At 46.7% G+C, this 15,428-nt stretch overlaps 1 protein-coding gene across 1 annotated transcript; it reads right to left on the reverse strand.

Moving 5' to 3' along the window:
- Positions 1–13,056: 13,056 nt before the first annotated feature.
- ASCL2 (achaete-scute family bHLH transcription factor 2) lies at positions 13,057–13,812 on the reverse strand. Its single transcript, XM_044426088.1, has one exon. The coding sequence runs from the start codon at positions 13,810–13,812 to the stop codon at positions 13,057–13,059; it is 756 nt and encodes a 251-aa protein (XP_044282023.1).
- Between the last annotated feature and the right edge of the window lie 1,616 nt (positions 13,813–15,428).

A 15,428-nucleotide genomic window follows, 5' to 3' on the forward strand; every position in this document is an offset into this window, starting at 1 on the left:
CATTTGCTGCCTGAACAGTGAAGTAGGAAGTCATTAATTCTGCTTTAAAGGACAAAACTGAGTCTGACAAACAGTGGAATTGAGCAAACAGTACTGTTGTCCATCCAGCTCAGTGCTGTCTGTGCCAAATGTTTTGGTCTACAATTCCCAGAATCCCCCATCCTGCACAGATAATGGCTAAATCAGCTTTCCCCAATTTGGTTGGGAAAATATGGGAGTTGTTGTCCAATATATCTGGAAAGCAGCAGGTTGGGGAATCCTGGGCTGCTTAGACGGGCAGTAACTCTCCTGTTTCTCAGGCAGAGGAATTTCCCATCACCTTTCATTGATAAATTAGGATTAGAAATCCATGATGAATTCAGATGAAATCAGATTTCTGTAAATCTGACCTGTAGATTCTGCAGCAGCTCCACTTTTTCCAAGCCACATGGATTCCATGGTTTCCAAACCAGGTTTGGGTTTTTTTTTTTTAACAACAGCAACAACTTGGGGGGGGGGGTTACTAATGTGCACTTGCACAAACCTGCATTTGTAAGCAAACAAAATTCTCACACAAAAGATTCAGTGCTATAAATGAATGGACAATAGAATAAAAGACTCCTGACAATCCAAGGCAAGCAAGTAGAATGAACTTAACAAAATCCATGCCTCCCTACCTGGGACCTCGCACAGGTGACAGAAATGGTTTGCTACTGAGCTGCACGCCCCCTTCCTAAAGGCCACCTGCTACTTCATAGTTTTCCCCAACTTCCTGGAAACCACAGCCATGTGCCCTGCAGTCATTCCCCTGATCTTGTATAACCAGGAGTGAAATCTGTAGCATCTGGTGGCCATATTACAGGGATGTGGAACGCGTGGCTTTCCAAATGCTGTGGAACGACAACTTCCATCATTCCTCACCATTGGCTAGACTGGCTTGGGCTGCTGGGAGTTGCAGTCCAACAACATCTGGAGGGCCGCACATTATCTTCTACTCCCATCTGACAAAGAAAATCTCAGCATCCTGTGCTAGCTAGTTGTAGATGCAAAGGATACGGATGCCTGCCCATCCTATGGATGGACAGCTTTCAAAGCCACTGGCAACCTGGACAAAAATACACCTGAACTAACAGTGGGAGGTGGTCATATCTGCTGTGTAATATGTAGCACGTACCTTTCAACTGCCAGCATTTCCCTCTGCTTCAAATGAAATAGCTGGGAGATCATGTAATCAGTGGCGTGGTCAGGTCTTTTCAGACCTGCACTTACTGGTCTGGTGCAGAGGTTTTGAATGACTTTGTGCATGATTTTGGCACTGAAGTTCAAAACTAAGATTTCTTTCCCCACTCCCACCATTCCATGATTCACAACTGCATCTACATTCTCGTTATATTAACATGTTCTAAATTAATGTTAGAACATGTTAAATGTCCCAGCCCTAAATTAAAAATAGTAATAAAAATAAGAATATGCTGAACGGATGCAGTGTTGCATTTCCAGATTCCTTAATTCAGAGCAAGATCATGGCGATGGGAGCATGATGGACCGTTCTTCTGCCTTTGTCATGCCCTGAGCACCTGCCACTCTCTGGGTGGTCACTTGGGGTGGACCCTCAGCTATGGGGCTCTGGACCTGGGCCCCAAGGTCCAGTCCTGAGAACACCTTTGCAGATCATGATCCCCTAATCAGACCTGGCACAGGACGCCATGCACAGGGCTGGTTTCCAAGTGACAACCATCATATCATTTCCCCCAGTCATGGTTGCCCTTTCCTCCTCTTTCCTGCAACTGTGTTGCAGTTCCAATTCACCCAGTGATGGACAGACAGAGGTACCTTCTCCCCAATGTGACACCCTCTTCTCACCATCACCACCACCGCCACCCCACCCACCACCCCGCACGATCTCGCATCTCTCCACCCATTGCCTTTCTCCCAGCCTCTCACTCCGGAGTTTATTTACAAGGAGTTGGGACAGCATAATGGGGGCGCACAATGAAGATAATGAGGTGCAAAAGGCCTCCACAAAAGGCCGCATTGTGCCATACTCCAGCGAAGAGGGAGCTGAAAGAGGGATTGGGGAGCGGGGGAGAGAGCCACTTTGATCCATTTAGAGAAGGAGAGCCAGAAGAGAGGAAAGGAGGAGCAAACAGGGAGGAGGGGCCGACAACAAAACAACAAAACAAAACAAAAAACTCTCCCAGCTGGGACACAAGTCAGAACCGTCCCTTTATTTAGATGGATAGAGCTGGGCACAATGAGCCCAATGACCCGCTCTCATTGTCCCCAGAGTTGCTCTGAACTCTTTCAAAGCCCTCTTCCCCGCCCACTCTTTTTGTGTCTGCTCCCTTTTCCTTTATTTCTTTCCACACTCCCCAATTTGTGAAAAGGGGAGGGAAGAAAGAAAGAAAGAAAGAAAGAAAGAAAGAAAGAAAGAAAGAAAGATCCAACATGATATATGATGTGAAATATGTTTAGGAGTGTCAGGCAAGATGGAACAGGGAAAGTGAGAATCAGCATAAGGAAAGCATCTCCTCATATGAACTAGCCACAAGTGCAGTTGCTGGGGCCTTTTCAGAACAAGCTGAAGACTTGCTCATCAGACAAGCGCCACATCAGTGGTGGGAGCTTGCTGGCCATCTGCTTCTTCTTTCCACCCCCCCGCCCAGTGCTTTCCTATTAACATTTCCTTTGCAGCTAAAAGTTTTGAATGTGCAATGCACACTGGGGAACTTGTTGCCTGGGTATTTGCATATCTCTGTAAATTGGTGCACATAGGTACCATCAAAGAGCCACAGATTTTCAGGCTGTGATGCAAGCCACTTCCCAGAGGCCTTCATTGGGACAAAAACAAGGAGAGAAAGTCAAGGTGGTCACAGGAAACCAGGAATCATTCTGAATTCTAGCTGCAGCCACACTGAGCCCCATCAAAAGTAATTGGTGAAATGCAGCACTAAAAGGTGGGGTGACGAGACTTACACTTCTAGAAGATACAGGCAGACTTTAAAAGCTGCAACATGGAAGCTCTATCTTTATATAGCTGATAGGAACAGCTATATATTCCTTTCTAGGATCCAGTTCAGGGGAAAATAATATCAAGTTCTGAGTGTGTGATGATGGGTGAAGTGTTGCAGCAGAACTGACTATGCACTGTGGTTATTGGCTGGCAGATGAGACATCCTAACTGTCCTCTTTCCTGGAGTAGTTTTACGATTACCTGGCTCCTGCCCCAAAGCAGATCTCTGGGGCAGGAGGTAGGAGGAACCGGAATGTTCTGACAGCTGTGCCAATCTGGCTAACCACTTGGCAACAGCGACACACACCGCTCTTGCAAAGCAGCTCGCTACTTCTGGGCTTCCAGCCACAGTGGATTGCATTGTCTGGGTCTGGATGGCACAATTAGCAGTCCTGGTAGGCCGAAACCATAACCCAAGCCATTGTTGCTTATTGTGCCTTCCAACTGCAAAATTTGCCATGCTGAAGTACCACAACCGACTTCAGATGATGCAACAGATGAACAATGCTTTAAAAAGATCACCATGGCTCGTAATGTTGTGTGAAACCAGTCATTATTCAGTATATAGTGGCCTACAGAAAAGCTGTGATCCTTGCAGTCGTTAGCTGATGCTCATGATCTAGAGATACTCATGAACAATGGGACTTCCATTGCCAACTAGAGGAAAGAAAGATGGCGGACAAGGTCAGATTTCTTTCCTTCTTATAAAAATCAACAGCCAGGTGCCATTGAATGGATGGAGCAGATCTGCTAGATGAAAGTCCCGCTTAAGAAGGGTTTTAGCCGAGTGCTAAAAAACAAATAAATGTGCATTCTTTCTGAATGTTATAAAGTTTATTTTTCTATTTGGCTGATGTTTCTATTGCATAATGTTTTTGAATTTAGTATTACAATTGTAATTGTTTGTTTATGCTAGACATTATATTTATGAAGGTTGTTAGCAGCCCTGAGCATTTTGTGAGGAAGAGCAGACAATGAAAGCTGCTGCTGCTGCTATTAATGGTAACTAGAACAACAACAGTAGTAACAAAAGCAACAATGACAAATCAACAAATAATCATAACATAAAAGGGATAGTCATCATTATGGTTACCCTGCTAATGATGATTCAAGTTTCAAGTTTTTCCTCTGACGGGCAGCAAGAGAAAATAGTAGTATATAATTCATTATTCTTTATTTAATGAATTTCCTGCATTTATAAAGATGGCTTATATTATTAAAAAAGTGCTATCAAAGTTCATAAAATTATCAATTACTTTAAACCAATTTAAGCATCAATTGGCAACAAAAACAATCAGTATCATTTCAACAACTTTAAATGCAGTGCCAAAACTTTAAATGGAAAGCCAAGTTTAAGAACCATACTTAAAACCAGTAATGGAACCAGATGTTATATCACTTGGGAGGAAGTTCCATATGGCAAGTTCCAGCACAGAGAAGATGCCATCTCTAGCAGCTGCCAGCCTTTCCTTCCTTAATGGGTGGCCAGCAAATAAGACCTCCAGCCATTAATCTAACACCAGTGCAGATTTATAAGAATGCAGATCATCCATCAAATAACTTGAACCGTTTAGAATGTCAAAGGGATAAACCAGTACTTTGAGCTGAGGATGCAAACACACGCACAACAAGTGCACTTCTATCACCATGGACTCCAGAGACCATGTTCTGCACCAGCTGCAGTTCTTGGGATGCCCTCATATTCAGCCCCATGTATAGCATGTTACTGTAGTCTCGTCTGTATGTCACCAGGGTATGCAAAACTCCAGGTAGGTCTGCTTTCCTTAAATAAGTATGCAGCTGACATATCAACCATAGTTGATAAAAGGCACTCTTGGGTACTATCTCCACTTGGGCTTCCACAGATGCTGTTGAATCCAGAAGCACCCCCAATTTATGAACTTGGCTTTTAAGAGGGAGTGCAACCCCATCCAAAACCAGTTGACTCCCTCTTTCTGAATCAGCAGATTCTTCCACCTACAATACTTCTATTATAACAGGATTAAGCTTAAACTTGTTCCTCTTCACCAGTCTTAAATCCTCCTGCAAGCACCTTTTCAGGAGTCCCACACCTTCCCTGAGATTAGCAGGCAGAAAACACAGGTGGATATGTGTGTCATCCTTATATTGATGGTACAGCAACCCAAATCTCTGGAGGACTTCATGTAGATGTTAACTCCCACTGGGAGTGGGTTGGCTCTAGAAATGCCCCACAGAACAGAACAGAACAGAACAGAGGTCCCCTCACCCCACCTTATGAAACCAACATCCTTCAGGTATCATCAGAGCCATTAAAACTCCATGGTCTTTCAACCCAGCCCAGACTAGCAATCCAAAAATGATATCATGGTCAGTGGGATTAAAAGCCCTTGGGAACAATAGCCGGGGCTGCATTCCCCCTGTACAGGGCATAAGTCATCTGTCAGGTCAGCCCTGGCTATATCTGGCCCCAAATCAGGCCTAAACCCAGAACAGAAGGAATCCCAAGAATATAAATGTGACAATCCCCCTTCTGTTGGGTAAAGGCATAAAGGAGTAACACAAGTATTTTCCATCCGGATTGTTTTCCTGACAAATATAGCAAAAATTAATTAAGGTGACAGCAGGGTCTAAAAGCTACTGTCATTTGCTTTAAGGATAGGCTGTGGTTGCAAGATTACTTCTGGGAGAAGGACATTTGTAACTTTACAGGCATCACTCAAAGATTCCCACAGCTAAGTTTCTGTTTCTCACTTACTACAACCCCCTTCCATGTGCTCTCCAGTACAGAACTCAAGATAGTGATCAGCTAATCCTAGATACATGTTGCTTCTTTTGTTTTCCTAAGCAGATACGTCCTTTCAAGACTTTGCATATACTATACTCTACCACCCCAATAAAAATAATAAAAATTCACAGAAATCAGAACATTTTGATACACACATGGAAGAGAACAAAAATGGAGAAGCATACAGTGAAGGAGAAGCAAGGACAGGAACTCTTAGAGATACAGGAGCCAAATCTTGGCCACTCCAACCCTGTCCCAGGGTTCCCCAACATCTGGGTCTTCAGGAATCACAATAGCCGACATATTTTCAAAAGAGCTATGCAGTGATGTATAAGGGCCAGAGATGTGTCCTTTTAAAACCTGAGATTTTCAACAAGGCAAATGTGCAGCGCAATACATGCTAGACTTCCCCAACCTAGTGCTCTGCAGGTGTGTACTATAACCTAGGGAGGCATTGCCCATCATCCCTAGGTTATAGTCCTGCTCGTGCAGAGGGCGCCAGTTTTGAGCAGGCTGATCTTCTGTACCCTACATAGCTGGTACTTACAAACATTTAAAAGGGTGGACAATTCAAGACGGTTGTTTAGTTATATCTGCTGAAGCTGATACTGATAGCTTTATATGTCCTCAACACACCAAAGCTTCCCTGATTTTTTCTACACATATATTGGTTAGCTGGAGCACCAACTGGGAAAACACTTTGGCAGCTAAGTCTGTATCTTTTTCTAGGCAAATGGGCAGAGGTCTCGAGTTCTCTTTTTGGTCTAAATAGATAATGCAAGTTTGCTTGAGCCTCCAGTGGTCCCCAGAGCTACAGATTGGTGATGGAGCTCCTTCCACCTTGCAAATGCAGTGACCATCCCTGTCTTAGCATCTGGATAATTGCAACTCCCGACAGCCTATGCCATTAGCTATGTTGGCCAGGATCAATGGAAGTTGTAGGTCAAAACATGTGGAAGGCCACAATATACACACATTTTAATGTATATGAAATTACCTTTCAGCCTCTATATCCAATCTTTTTAGCCATCTGTCTGATTTTCAGATTGCCCTGGGAATCCCATTCCGATATTTAAATTTGGTTGTATAATAAGAAAACAAAGGGTGGGGGTGAATGCTCCAAGGTTGGGAAGCAGGACAAGAAGGAAAAAGAAATTGGATTCCCACCCTATTGGCCTGGAAAGGCAGCAGTAGTTGTTCTTCCAGTCTGAATCTGGCATTTGCCTGCAGCTGAACTTTTCAAGCCATTTCATAATTAAATGTTGTCTCTGGTTGTTATCATACAATACACACCTGCAGCAATCCCCGTCGCAGGCTTAAACTTTAAAGAACTTTCTTGCCTAAATTTCTTGCTGGATGCAGCAGCAAATCTGCTGTTGTTGTCTCTTCAGGTCATATTTACAGCATTAGTTCAAACTTACAGCAACAATTTAAGGATGAGGCTTTGAATTCAACATGAAGCCAGTAGTCCATTTCCTGCTTCATCTAGAATTTCTTGCACTACTGTTCCTTTTACTCATGTTCTGGTAAATTGAAAATTCTAGCTGCATAAATAGTGCTTTAGAATAATGTGAATCTGGATTCAGCAATTTATGGCTGCCCCTAATGTCCTTAATTAGCTGGAATGCCTTTATACAAAGTCAACAAAGTTCCTCTTGTACGAAAGCCCCTTTTGTTTAAAGTAAAGATGGAAACCAGAAAATGAGCATGTAAAAGAAACAAGCAGTTTCCTGCATCAGTTACTATATATTAATTTTTATCGCATTTCTCTTTGGGAATTGAGCCAACTGTCTTCCAATTTCACTGAACCAAAATTAATTATTGCTGCTTCAAACATGTAGTTATTTTTCCTACTTCTATGGCTCTCCAGGAAAAGCACAAGCAAGTGGTTATTTTCACCATGAATGGAAGTCACTTCCATGTTGAAGAAGGCAATCTGTGAAGCAGCAGCTAGACACTAGATATCTTGTTTCTTTCTATGGTGCCAGCATCCTGAAAGCAAACATTCCTAATGACATATGGAAGCTGCCCAGACTGCCTATGGCTGATCAGGTGGCATTTAAATCAAATAAATAAATTGGTTTAGCATTATGTCTAAACTGGGATCTCCGTCATGTAGTTCTCCAACTAGCAAGTCATAAGAGAATTTTTGGTTTATGCCATGTTAGGCAAACAGCAAACCAGGGATCCCAGTTCAGACAGTAATGTTGTTAAACAAACCACAGATGGAGGCTTTCTGGGTACTTTAGCTTGTCCCTCTGACAGGAGTTAGCAGGATTGGTTCAGCAACATGCTCCAGTCCCTGTTAAGCCACAACTTTATAGAGAATTCTGGATTATTATTCCATTTGAACTGCAAGTTTCCTTGAACCATGCAAGTCCAAACAGTGCTTACCAAACGGTGGGATTTAAACACACACAAAATAAATAGTTCCCAACTTGCTTCATCCAAGGTTTTTTGTCCCTTTTTCCCCATGAGTCACTGCCCTTCTTTTCACCAGGGTAGACTTGTTGAGTTCTAAATAGGAAGACACTACTAATTAGAAAGCTCCAGCAAAAAGTTCAGTGAGAGTCTGAGCTTGAGCCTATGGAGCTCTCCTACGTACAACTGTTTCGCATGTGGTCTGCAGAGTGCAGCCTAAATTGCCAAAGTATGGTTGCTTGGGGCAGGAGAGATGGTCAGGCTGGAAAGCGGGAGCTTATGCTGGATCAGTATGGGTTGGAGCTGGTCTGTTATTTTTCAAATGTTATCTGTGCACAAAGTATATTTCAGTCAAACCCATTTCCAAACAAGTTCTTCATTGGAACAGTTTAGCAATTAAAAATAAACAAACAAACATTGCAGAATGTAGCAATAACCCATCTAGTTTCACATGGGGGAGCTTCTGTGTTGACTCGTGTTCTGAGGTTTCCACAGAACAATTAGATGAATATGTGAAGGACAAAGATAGTTGTATAAATATATGTCTCACACAACATCTCATTTTCTCTTTGGATCCTTTTGGCTGGGGCAATTCTACACACTGAAACAGGCCCTCAAAATAAAGCCAGGGGCAAGACAACTCTTACACAAGTCATCTTCCTGACTCGACCTTTGATGCCTTTTCATTTGAAATACTCCTAAATAACCTCTGGTCAGAAATGGAATTGCCAACTCATCAAGCCTTTATGCTCACCTTGAGATCGGAATGAGCCAGTTTCCGACAACGCTGAACTAACAATTTCAATGGAACTGACATTTCCATCCCATTCTGTTCCAAGCTCAGTAACACGGTCAATATCGCAAAACAAGTATTGCTGGCCTCCACTGTGTTGCCACCCTTTTCTTCAACTTACTTTGGGCTTCCCAGCCTTTTAATCCAGCTTGGTAAAGCAAGCCCTTACAGCCTTCCTCAATCTGGGGCCTTCCATATATGCTGGGCCAAGACCCACCACCCCCCGTTAGCACAGTCCATAGCAGCTTGGCTGTGGATGATGGATATAGTTCAATACACCTGAAAGGTGCCATGTTGGGGAGGGCTGATACTTGGATGGCCAAACATTCATTTCCGAAAGTGGAGTACAAGACACCTTTAAATGGTTTGATAGCCCTATCTTCCCAACTTTTGCTCTTCATATCAATGAGCCCTTATCTTCATTATTAATAATGAAGATGGAAACATGATGGTTTTCTTTTACAAAGCGTCATAGAAGTGGGAAAGTTTCCCTTCCATTGATGAAAAAAGTGACAACATAGTAAGTATGGTATTACTTGCATTAATTAAAAATGTTGTGGCAAACCATTCCTATTAGTAGTGGGAAGCATTCATTCATACCCTTACCTTTCTGAAGACCTCCACTCCCCACGAAGCTGTACCACCAGCCAAACTTGCTATTTCAGAACTCTGTTGTAAGCAAATAAACACTATTGGCACATTGGCCTATATATTTGGCCTTTATTTTTGATAATCACAGTAACTTGTGTTAGGTTGTAGTTGCTTGACCAACACAGCACGAGCAATTGCCAGCAGCCATCTGTTCTTCACTCATCTCTGTATCAATAGCAAGAGGCCCACAGCACTCTGCTAGCACAGAAACAGAACATGCTAGCTGTGGCGAGTCTGTATGGATGCAATCCTATCCATGCTGAAATGGAAGAAAAGTCCTAAAGTTCCCAGCAACTGTAGCCAGCCATGCTGTAGGCCATTTTTCTGTCTAAACATGCATAGGTAGTGCCCTAAATACCTCGTGTTGCCATTCCCTTCCTGCCTTCTTTGCAAGGGACTGGATAACCATCTAATTTGGATGGCTTAGCCTGGCCAGTTTGGTGTCACTAAAAAGGGCTGCCTTTGTGATTCTAGGGTCCTAACCAGTGCTAAGAGATGCAGGGGAGAAAGGTGTCACTACCCATAGAGGTGAAAGAACCCTACAGAGAAGTTTTGCCTTTCCAGTCAGGAGAACAGATGTACACAGCCACAATAACATTTATTTATAAATAGATTTTATTATAAAGTTGATTTACATAAAATAGGATACTCTTTTAAAAACTGCATATATATATATACACACACACACATACACACTCACACATGCGTGTGCACATGCACACATACACATACATACCCCTTGACAAGTCCTAGCAAGTGCATACAAAAATACCTTCAATACATTAAAAATAAAACTTCAGGGCTTTCTTTTGCTCCAGATAAATGAACCTTCACACCAGACCCAAAAACAAACAAAAGTTTGAACATCATATTTAACATGAAGAAATTTCACTCTTTTAGTATAAAATGTTAGGATATTTATCTAATTGTGTAAGTTCTCAAAACATCCTATCTGGCAGTGTTAAGAAGTCAAGGATTCAATGGACTTCTACAAACCTTTCCTCACCTCCTGTAATTTCAAGAGAATTTTTGTACAAAAATAAGTCTTCATATGAACAGTGTTTTCATAGGCAGTTCAAGTTACACAGAAAAACTAGTTTTGACATTACACTAGTCCCCTTCCCATTGAGAAAAAGGAAGTATCAAGTTTTAATTATTTCACCCCTTCCATATAAAAAGTACACATGAAGTGGAAGCCCAGATCTCCATCTGCCACTGGAATAAGAAATACACCTTCTCATTGGCTGTTCAAGAGTCAAAGGGCACCATAAACTACTGTACAACAGCAGGTAAAAACTTTGGCCCCTATTAACTATTTACATAATTGCACTTTTTAAAAAGAGAGAGAGAGAGAGAGAGAATCATCACAAACCACCAGTTTCTTGTTTCATGAAAAACAGTGAAACCATGATGCGATGTCAGCTGCCACAAAGATCTGACCATCACACATACTTTACAGTGAGGCTCGAGGAATGTAGGAAGCACATTACATCAGGAGTCCTTGTTGCTTTTCTGCTGCCTGGAACAATGAGGTACTGAGGTTCTACATAGCAGGGCTTTCGGTGTTGCTACAAAAGAAAACAGATAGGCCATTAGGAGCATGTAACTAACATCTAACTGAGCTCAGGAGAGACACCTGGGACTATCTCTCTGGTCACACAGCTAGGTAAATCAGTGCATGTTTAATTTCTCCTACAAAGTTCTGCACAAGCCTATTCACAATTAGATGAGGGGAAAGGCCTACAATTCCCAACATGCCCCAGTTAGTATGGCTGCCTGGAGAATGCTGCAAACTGTCCATTTTCCCCCTATTAAACTCTGAATAGCACTGTCCCCTTATTAACTTTACTATTTATACAGAACAAGTATAATTTGACCCATAAGTGGTTTCAATATGTCCTTCCTAAGGAAAGTGGGATTTTTTTAAATAAATCAAATCAGCCTTCTTGCTTTCCTTGGGAAGATCTTAGGGGATTTGTGGGCCAGGGAGGAGGCAGTAACATTTTAATCTAAAGTTTCTTGCATGTAAGCTGCAATGAATGTGCACTTCTAGAAGGTAGTTCAATGAAATCAATAGGCCTTACTTCACACGAAATACATTTAGGAACAGATCTATTAGGCTGCAGTATTATACGCTCAGATAGGTCCCTCGGAACTCAGTGACCTTGCTTTGAACAAACATGCAACATTTGTGATTACACTCTAAGTTAATTGACAGTGCAAACTTAGTAGTACTTATATTGTTCTCCTTTTCAAATAATAAATCGCAAGTAAAACAATGCATTTCCTGGATCAAAACTCAAAATGATTAAGGATTTGAGGGCAAGTGTTATCCAAGCTGAGATCTGACGGTTTCCAGTTATGCAATCAAATCGGTCCCACCTTTGAACCTGGGCGCCGAGCCCCTCCCTGTCCCTAGGCAGGAACATACCCAGCAAGAGAGCAGGGCTACTGGCACGCCAGCTCTAAGGACCTTTATAGGGAGCCCCCTCCCTTCAGCAGAACTCCAGTCTTGTAAAATAGTTGTAACTGCAGGTCAGGCATGGCCACGCACGTCACTGCTCAGGCTTCAGGAGACCAGCCTGCTGCAATGGGCACCCTCCCTTCAGAGGTGGTGGACTGGAGCCACCAGGATGGGGAAAGCTTGTGGCTGGCTATATCTTCACCCCTTTCAAGGCAGATTCACGGGGCTAGATGAGCCCTGCAGCAGCTGTAGTTTTCAAAATGGTCATTACTTGTGGGGCGGGGGGGGGGGCCGAGGGTGAGCTAGTTCTATGCATGCTGTCATCAAAGCTCGAACCCAGAAAAGCTCAGCCTTGAGCAATCATGTGCCAAAACCCAGTCCAGCTGAGCCACTTGCCACTTGTTTCAAAGGCTCGTGTGAAGGCTCCCACAAGGACTTCACGGGCAGACGGAAGGCTCCTGGAGCTAACAAGCAGAAGGCCCTGACCTGCAGTTCATCAGTCTTCCTTACCGCGAAAGAATGCAAGGATTACAGCAGCAGCGCGAAAACACGGGGTGGCGACAAACGGAAGACCCCGTCGTTAGACCCTCGGTTAAAATTTTGCAAATGAGGCGGTGCAATCGCACCGTGACAACCGCTTCTTGAAGCGACCTGCCAGGAGACTTTGCAGAGCCCAAAGCTATGCCAGGGTGGCCAGAAGCAGGTCCTTCCGAGGGGCTTGCTCCCAGCCCCCAGCCCGCGCCCAGGCGTGCGGCCAGAGCTGCCCGCCCGGGTGCGCGCTTCCGCGGGGGCGAGCGCCGCGCCTGAGACGTCGGCGGGCACCGGACGGCCCCGCCGCTGCGCCGCGCGCTCCGGGGCGGGTTGCGCGGGCAGCCCTGCGGGAGGCGCCTTCGCCGCCGCGGCCCGAGCTGCGAGCGGCCCTTACCTGGCCGGCGGGGACGAGCTGGGGGAGGAGCGGCGGGCATCGGTCAGTAGTTCCCGAACCAGCTGGTGAAATCGAGCAGCTCCTGCTCCTCCGGGCTGAGCGCGCCCTCGTAGCCGCTCTCGTCCGAGGAGTACGCCGAGTGCGGCGAGCCGGGCACCGAGCTACCCTCGCGGCCGTCGAAAGAGGGCGAGGCGGAGGAGTACGAGCTGCCGCTGCCCCCGGACGCGCAGGCGGCAGCGGTGCCGTTGGGGGGCAGGCGGGGAGGCGGCAGCAGCCCGTCCTGGAAGGCGGCGCTCACGGCGTCGTGCTCGTCCAGCAGCTGCTGCAGGGCGCGGATGTACTCCACGGCCGAGCGCAGCGTCTCCACTTTGCTCATCTTCTTGGCGGCAGCGCCGTTGGGCACGTGCTGGCGCAAGGTCTGGAAGCCCAGGTTGACCAGCTTGACGCGGTTCCGCTCGCGCTCGTTGCGGCGCGCCACGGCCGCCGCGCCGCTCCCGCTCTGCTGCGCCGCCAGGCCCGGGAACGCCAAGCGCCGCTTGCAACGCAGAAGCTCCGGGGAGCTGGAGCGACGCTTGGAGCCTTTGCAGCGAGCCGTGGAGGAGGGCTGCTGGGCCGGGCCGGGACAGCCCTTTGCAACAGCCCACTGCTGCTGCCCGACCGAAGAGGAGCCCGCGCTCTGCCCCGCCTGCAGCTTGATCCCCAAGGAGCCGCTGCTGTTGCTGCAACCGTGCAAGGGATAACTTTTGCAAGCGGCGTGGGCTGCTTGTTGCATGGCCGTTGTTATTGCCCCGCCGTTCATCTTGGTGTCATCTACCCTGCCTTTGTCCTTCGCGCCGGTGCAATTTGCTACGATCCAAATTTTGCAGGACAAAAATCTCTGGCGGGAAGACAAATGTGGCTGGAGGATGGATTCCCCGGTCCCTGGCGAGGCACACGTTGGACGCACGTACCCTGCGCGTGAAAGCCCCGCTTGGCTTGGAAGGAAGCTGCCCCGCTTACTTTCTTCCTCCTCCGCGCAAACACTCCTGCTCCCTTGCGCGCTGTCAAGGCGCCTCTGCCGCGAGTCCCTCACAGCTCTGCCCCTTATCAACACGCGCGGCTGCTGCCGCCGCTCGCGGGCCCCCGGGAGCAGCACGCGACGCGCCTTGCGCCACACACACAACCCCCCGCCGCCCGCTTGGCTCCCGAGTCGCCTCCCACCCAATGGGAAGCTCGCCTGGCAACTTCGTACGCCCGGCGCGTGGCTCCCGGCAGAGGTTCCATAAACAATCCCTCCTCCTCGCGCGGAGCACGCGCGCTCGAGCTCATTTGCATCCCAATGCGGCCAGGTCGGGGTCTGGGCATCCTCCTCGCGGCGCGCTCGAGCACCTGAGGGAGCCCGCGCGCGGGGCGAGGCCTGCCCGGCAGCCGCGGGCCTTGCGCCTCCCCCCCCCCCCCAGTGCGCTTCTCTGCGCGGGCTTGAGGGGCTCTCGCCCCGTGCACCTGAGGTGGCGTGCGCCAGGTGGGGGGCGAGATGGCGGGGGGGGCACACGCGCAGGAAGAGCCCGAGCGCTCGCTCGCGGCAGCCGCCTCAGTCTTGGGAAGAACTGGGGGCGGCCCAGCAGCGCCGCTCGCCTTGGCCGGCAGCAGCCCTTCGGGGGGCGCAGTGACGGTGGGGGGCGGGGCGCCCGCTCGCCCGCGGTTCCCGGGCCAGGCGCCCGCGTGCTCAGCTGCAAGGTGCCGTCGCCGGTGCTTATGGGCGGAGTGTCCCTGTCTGTTCGGTTCTGAGAAGAATTTCCCAGAATTTGCAGTGCTCCTCATATGCAGGACAAAAAAGACCTGGAAATTTAATTAAGATGCGGGAGATACAGAAACATAGAGCTTCGTGCAGCCAGTCAGGGCTTTGAGTACCTAACCCTTAAAAGACTGTATTCAGCCATGATGGTGCTGAATTCAGGTTGCCTTCTCTATCTTTGGCAGGCTCCTCAACTTTAAGAGCTCTTCAGGGGAGCAAGCGTATCGTGGTTTTCATGCTGGGAAAAGCAGTATGTTTTGAATTTGGCTGAGGAAGATGGGCAAGAATTTAATTTCAGTTTTTTAATAAGAATTTCATGAATTTTGCAATATGTGTGACCTGCCAGAGCGCATTGACTTTTCCAGAGTATAGAAATGTAATTGGGGGAAAGCAAGGGTTCTAACAGATTCAAATGCAAGAGAAAGTGAAACTGAAAGAGTGGCCCATCCCTACCTGTGTGCATATAGAACTGTACATACGTTGGACTTTCTCTGTGCCACTGGGAATCCTACTTTCCATGGCCTCAGCTCATGCAGAAAGACACTTGTTCTATGTAGAAATTCAGCTGAAGAGTTAGAGATTAGGAGCAGACACCACACTCCACATGGCTTTTTCCCCTGATCCCACTCCACTTGTTTTAA

Source organism: Varanus komodoensis, unplaced genomic scaffold, assembly GCF_004798865.1.
Source record: "Varanus komodoensis strain SLA01 unplaced genomic scaffold, ASM479886v1 scaffold16, whole genome shotgun sequence".
Classification (NCBI taxonomy): Eukaryota; Metazoa; Chordata; class Lepidosauria; order Squamata; family Varanidae; genus Varanus; species Varanus komodoensis.

Coding starts and splice junctions, on each gene's coding strand:
- ASCL2 (XM_044426088.1), bottom strand. CDS start 13,812: ATGAACGGCGGGGCAATAACAACGGCCATGCAACAAGCAGCCCACGCC.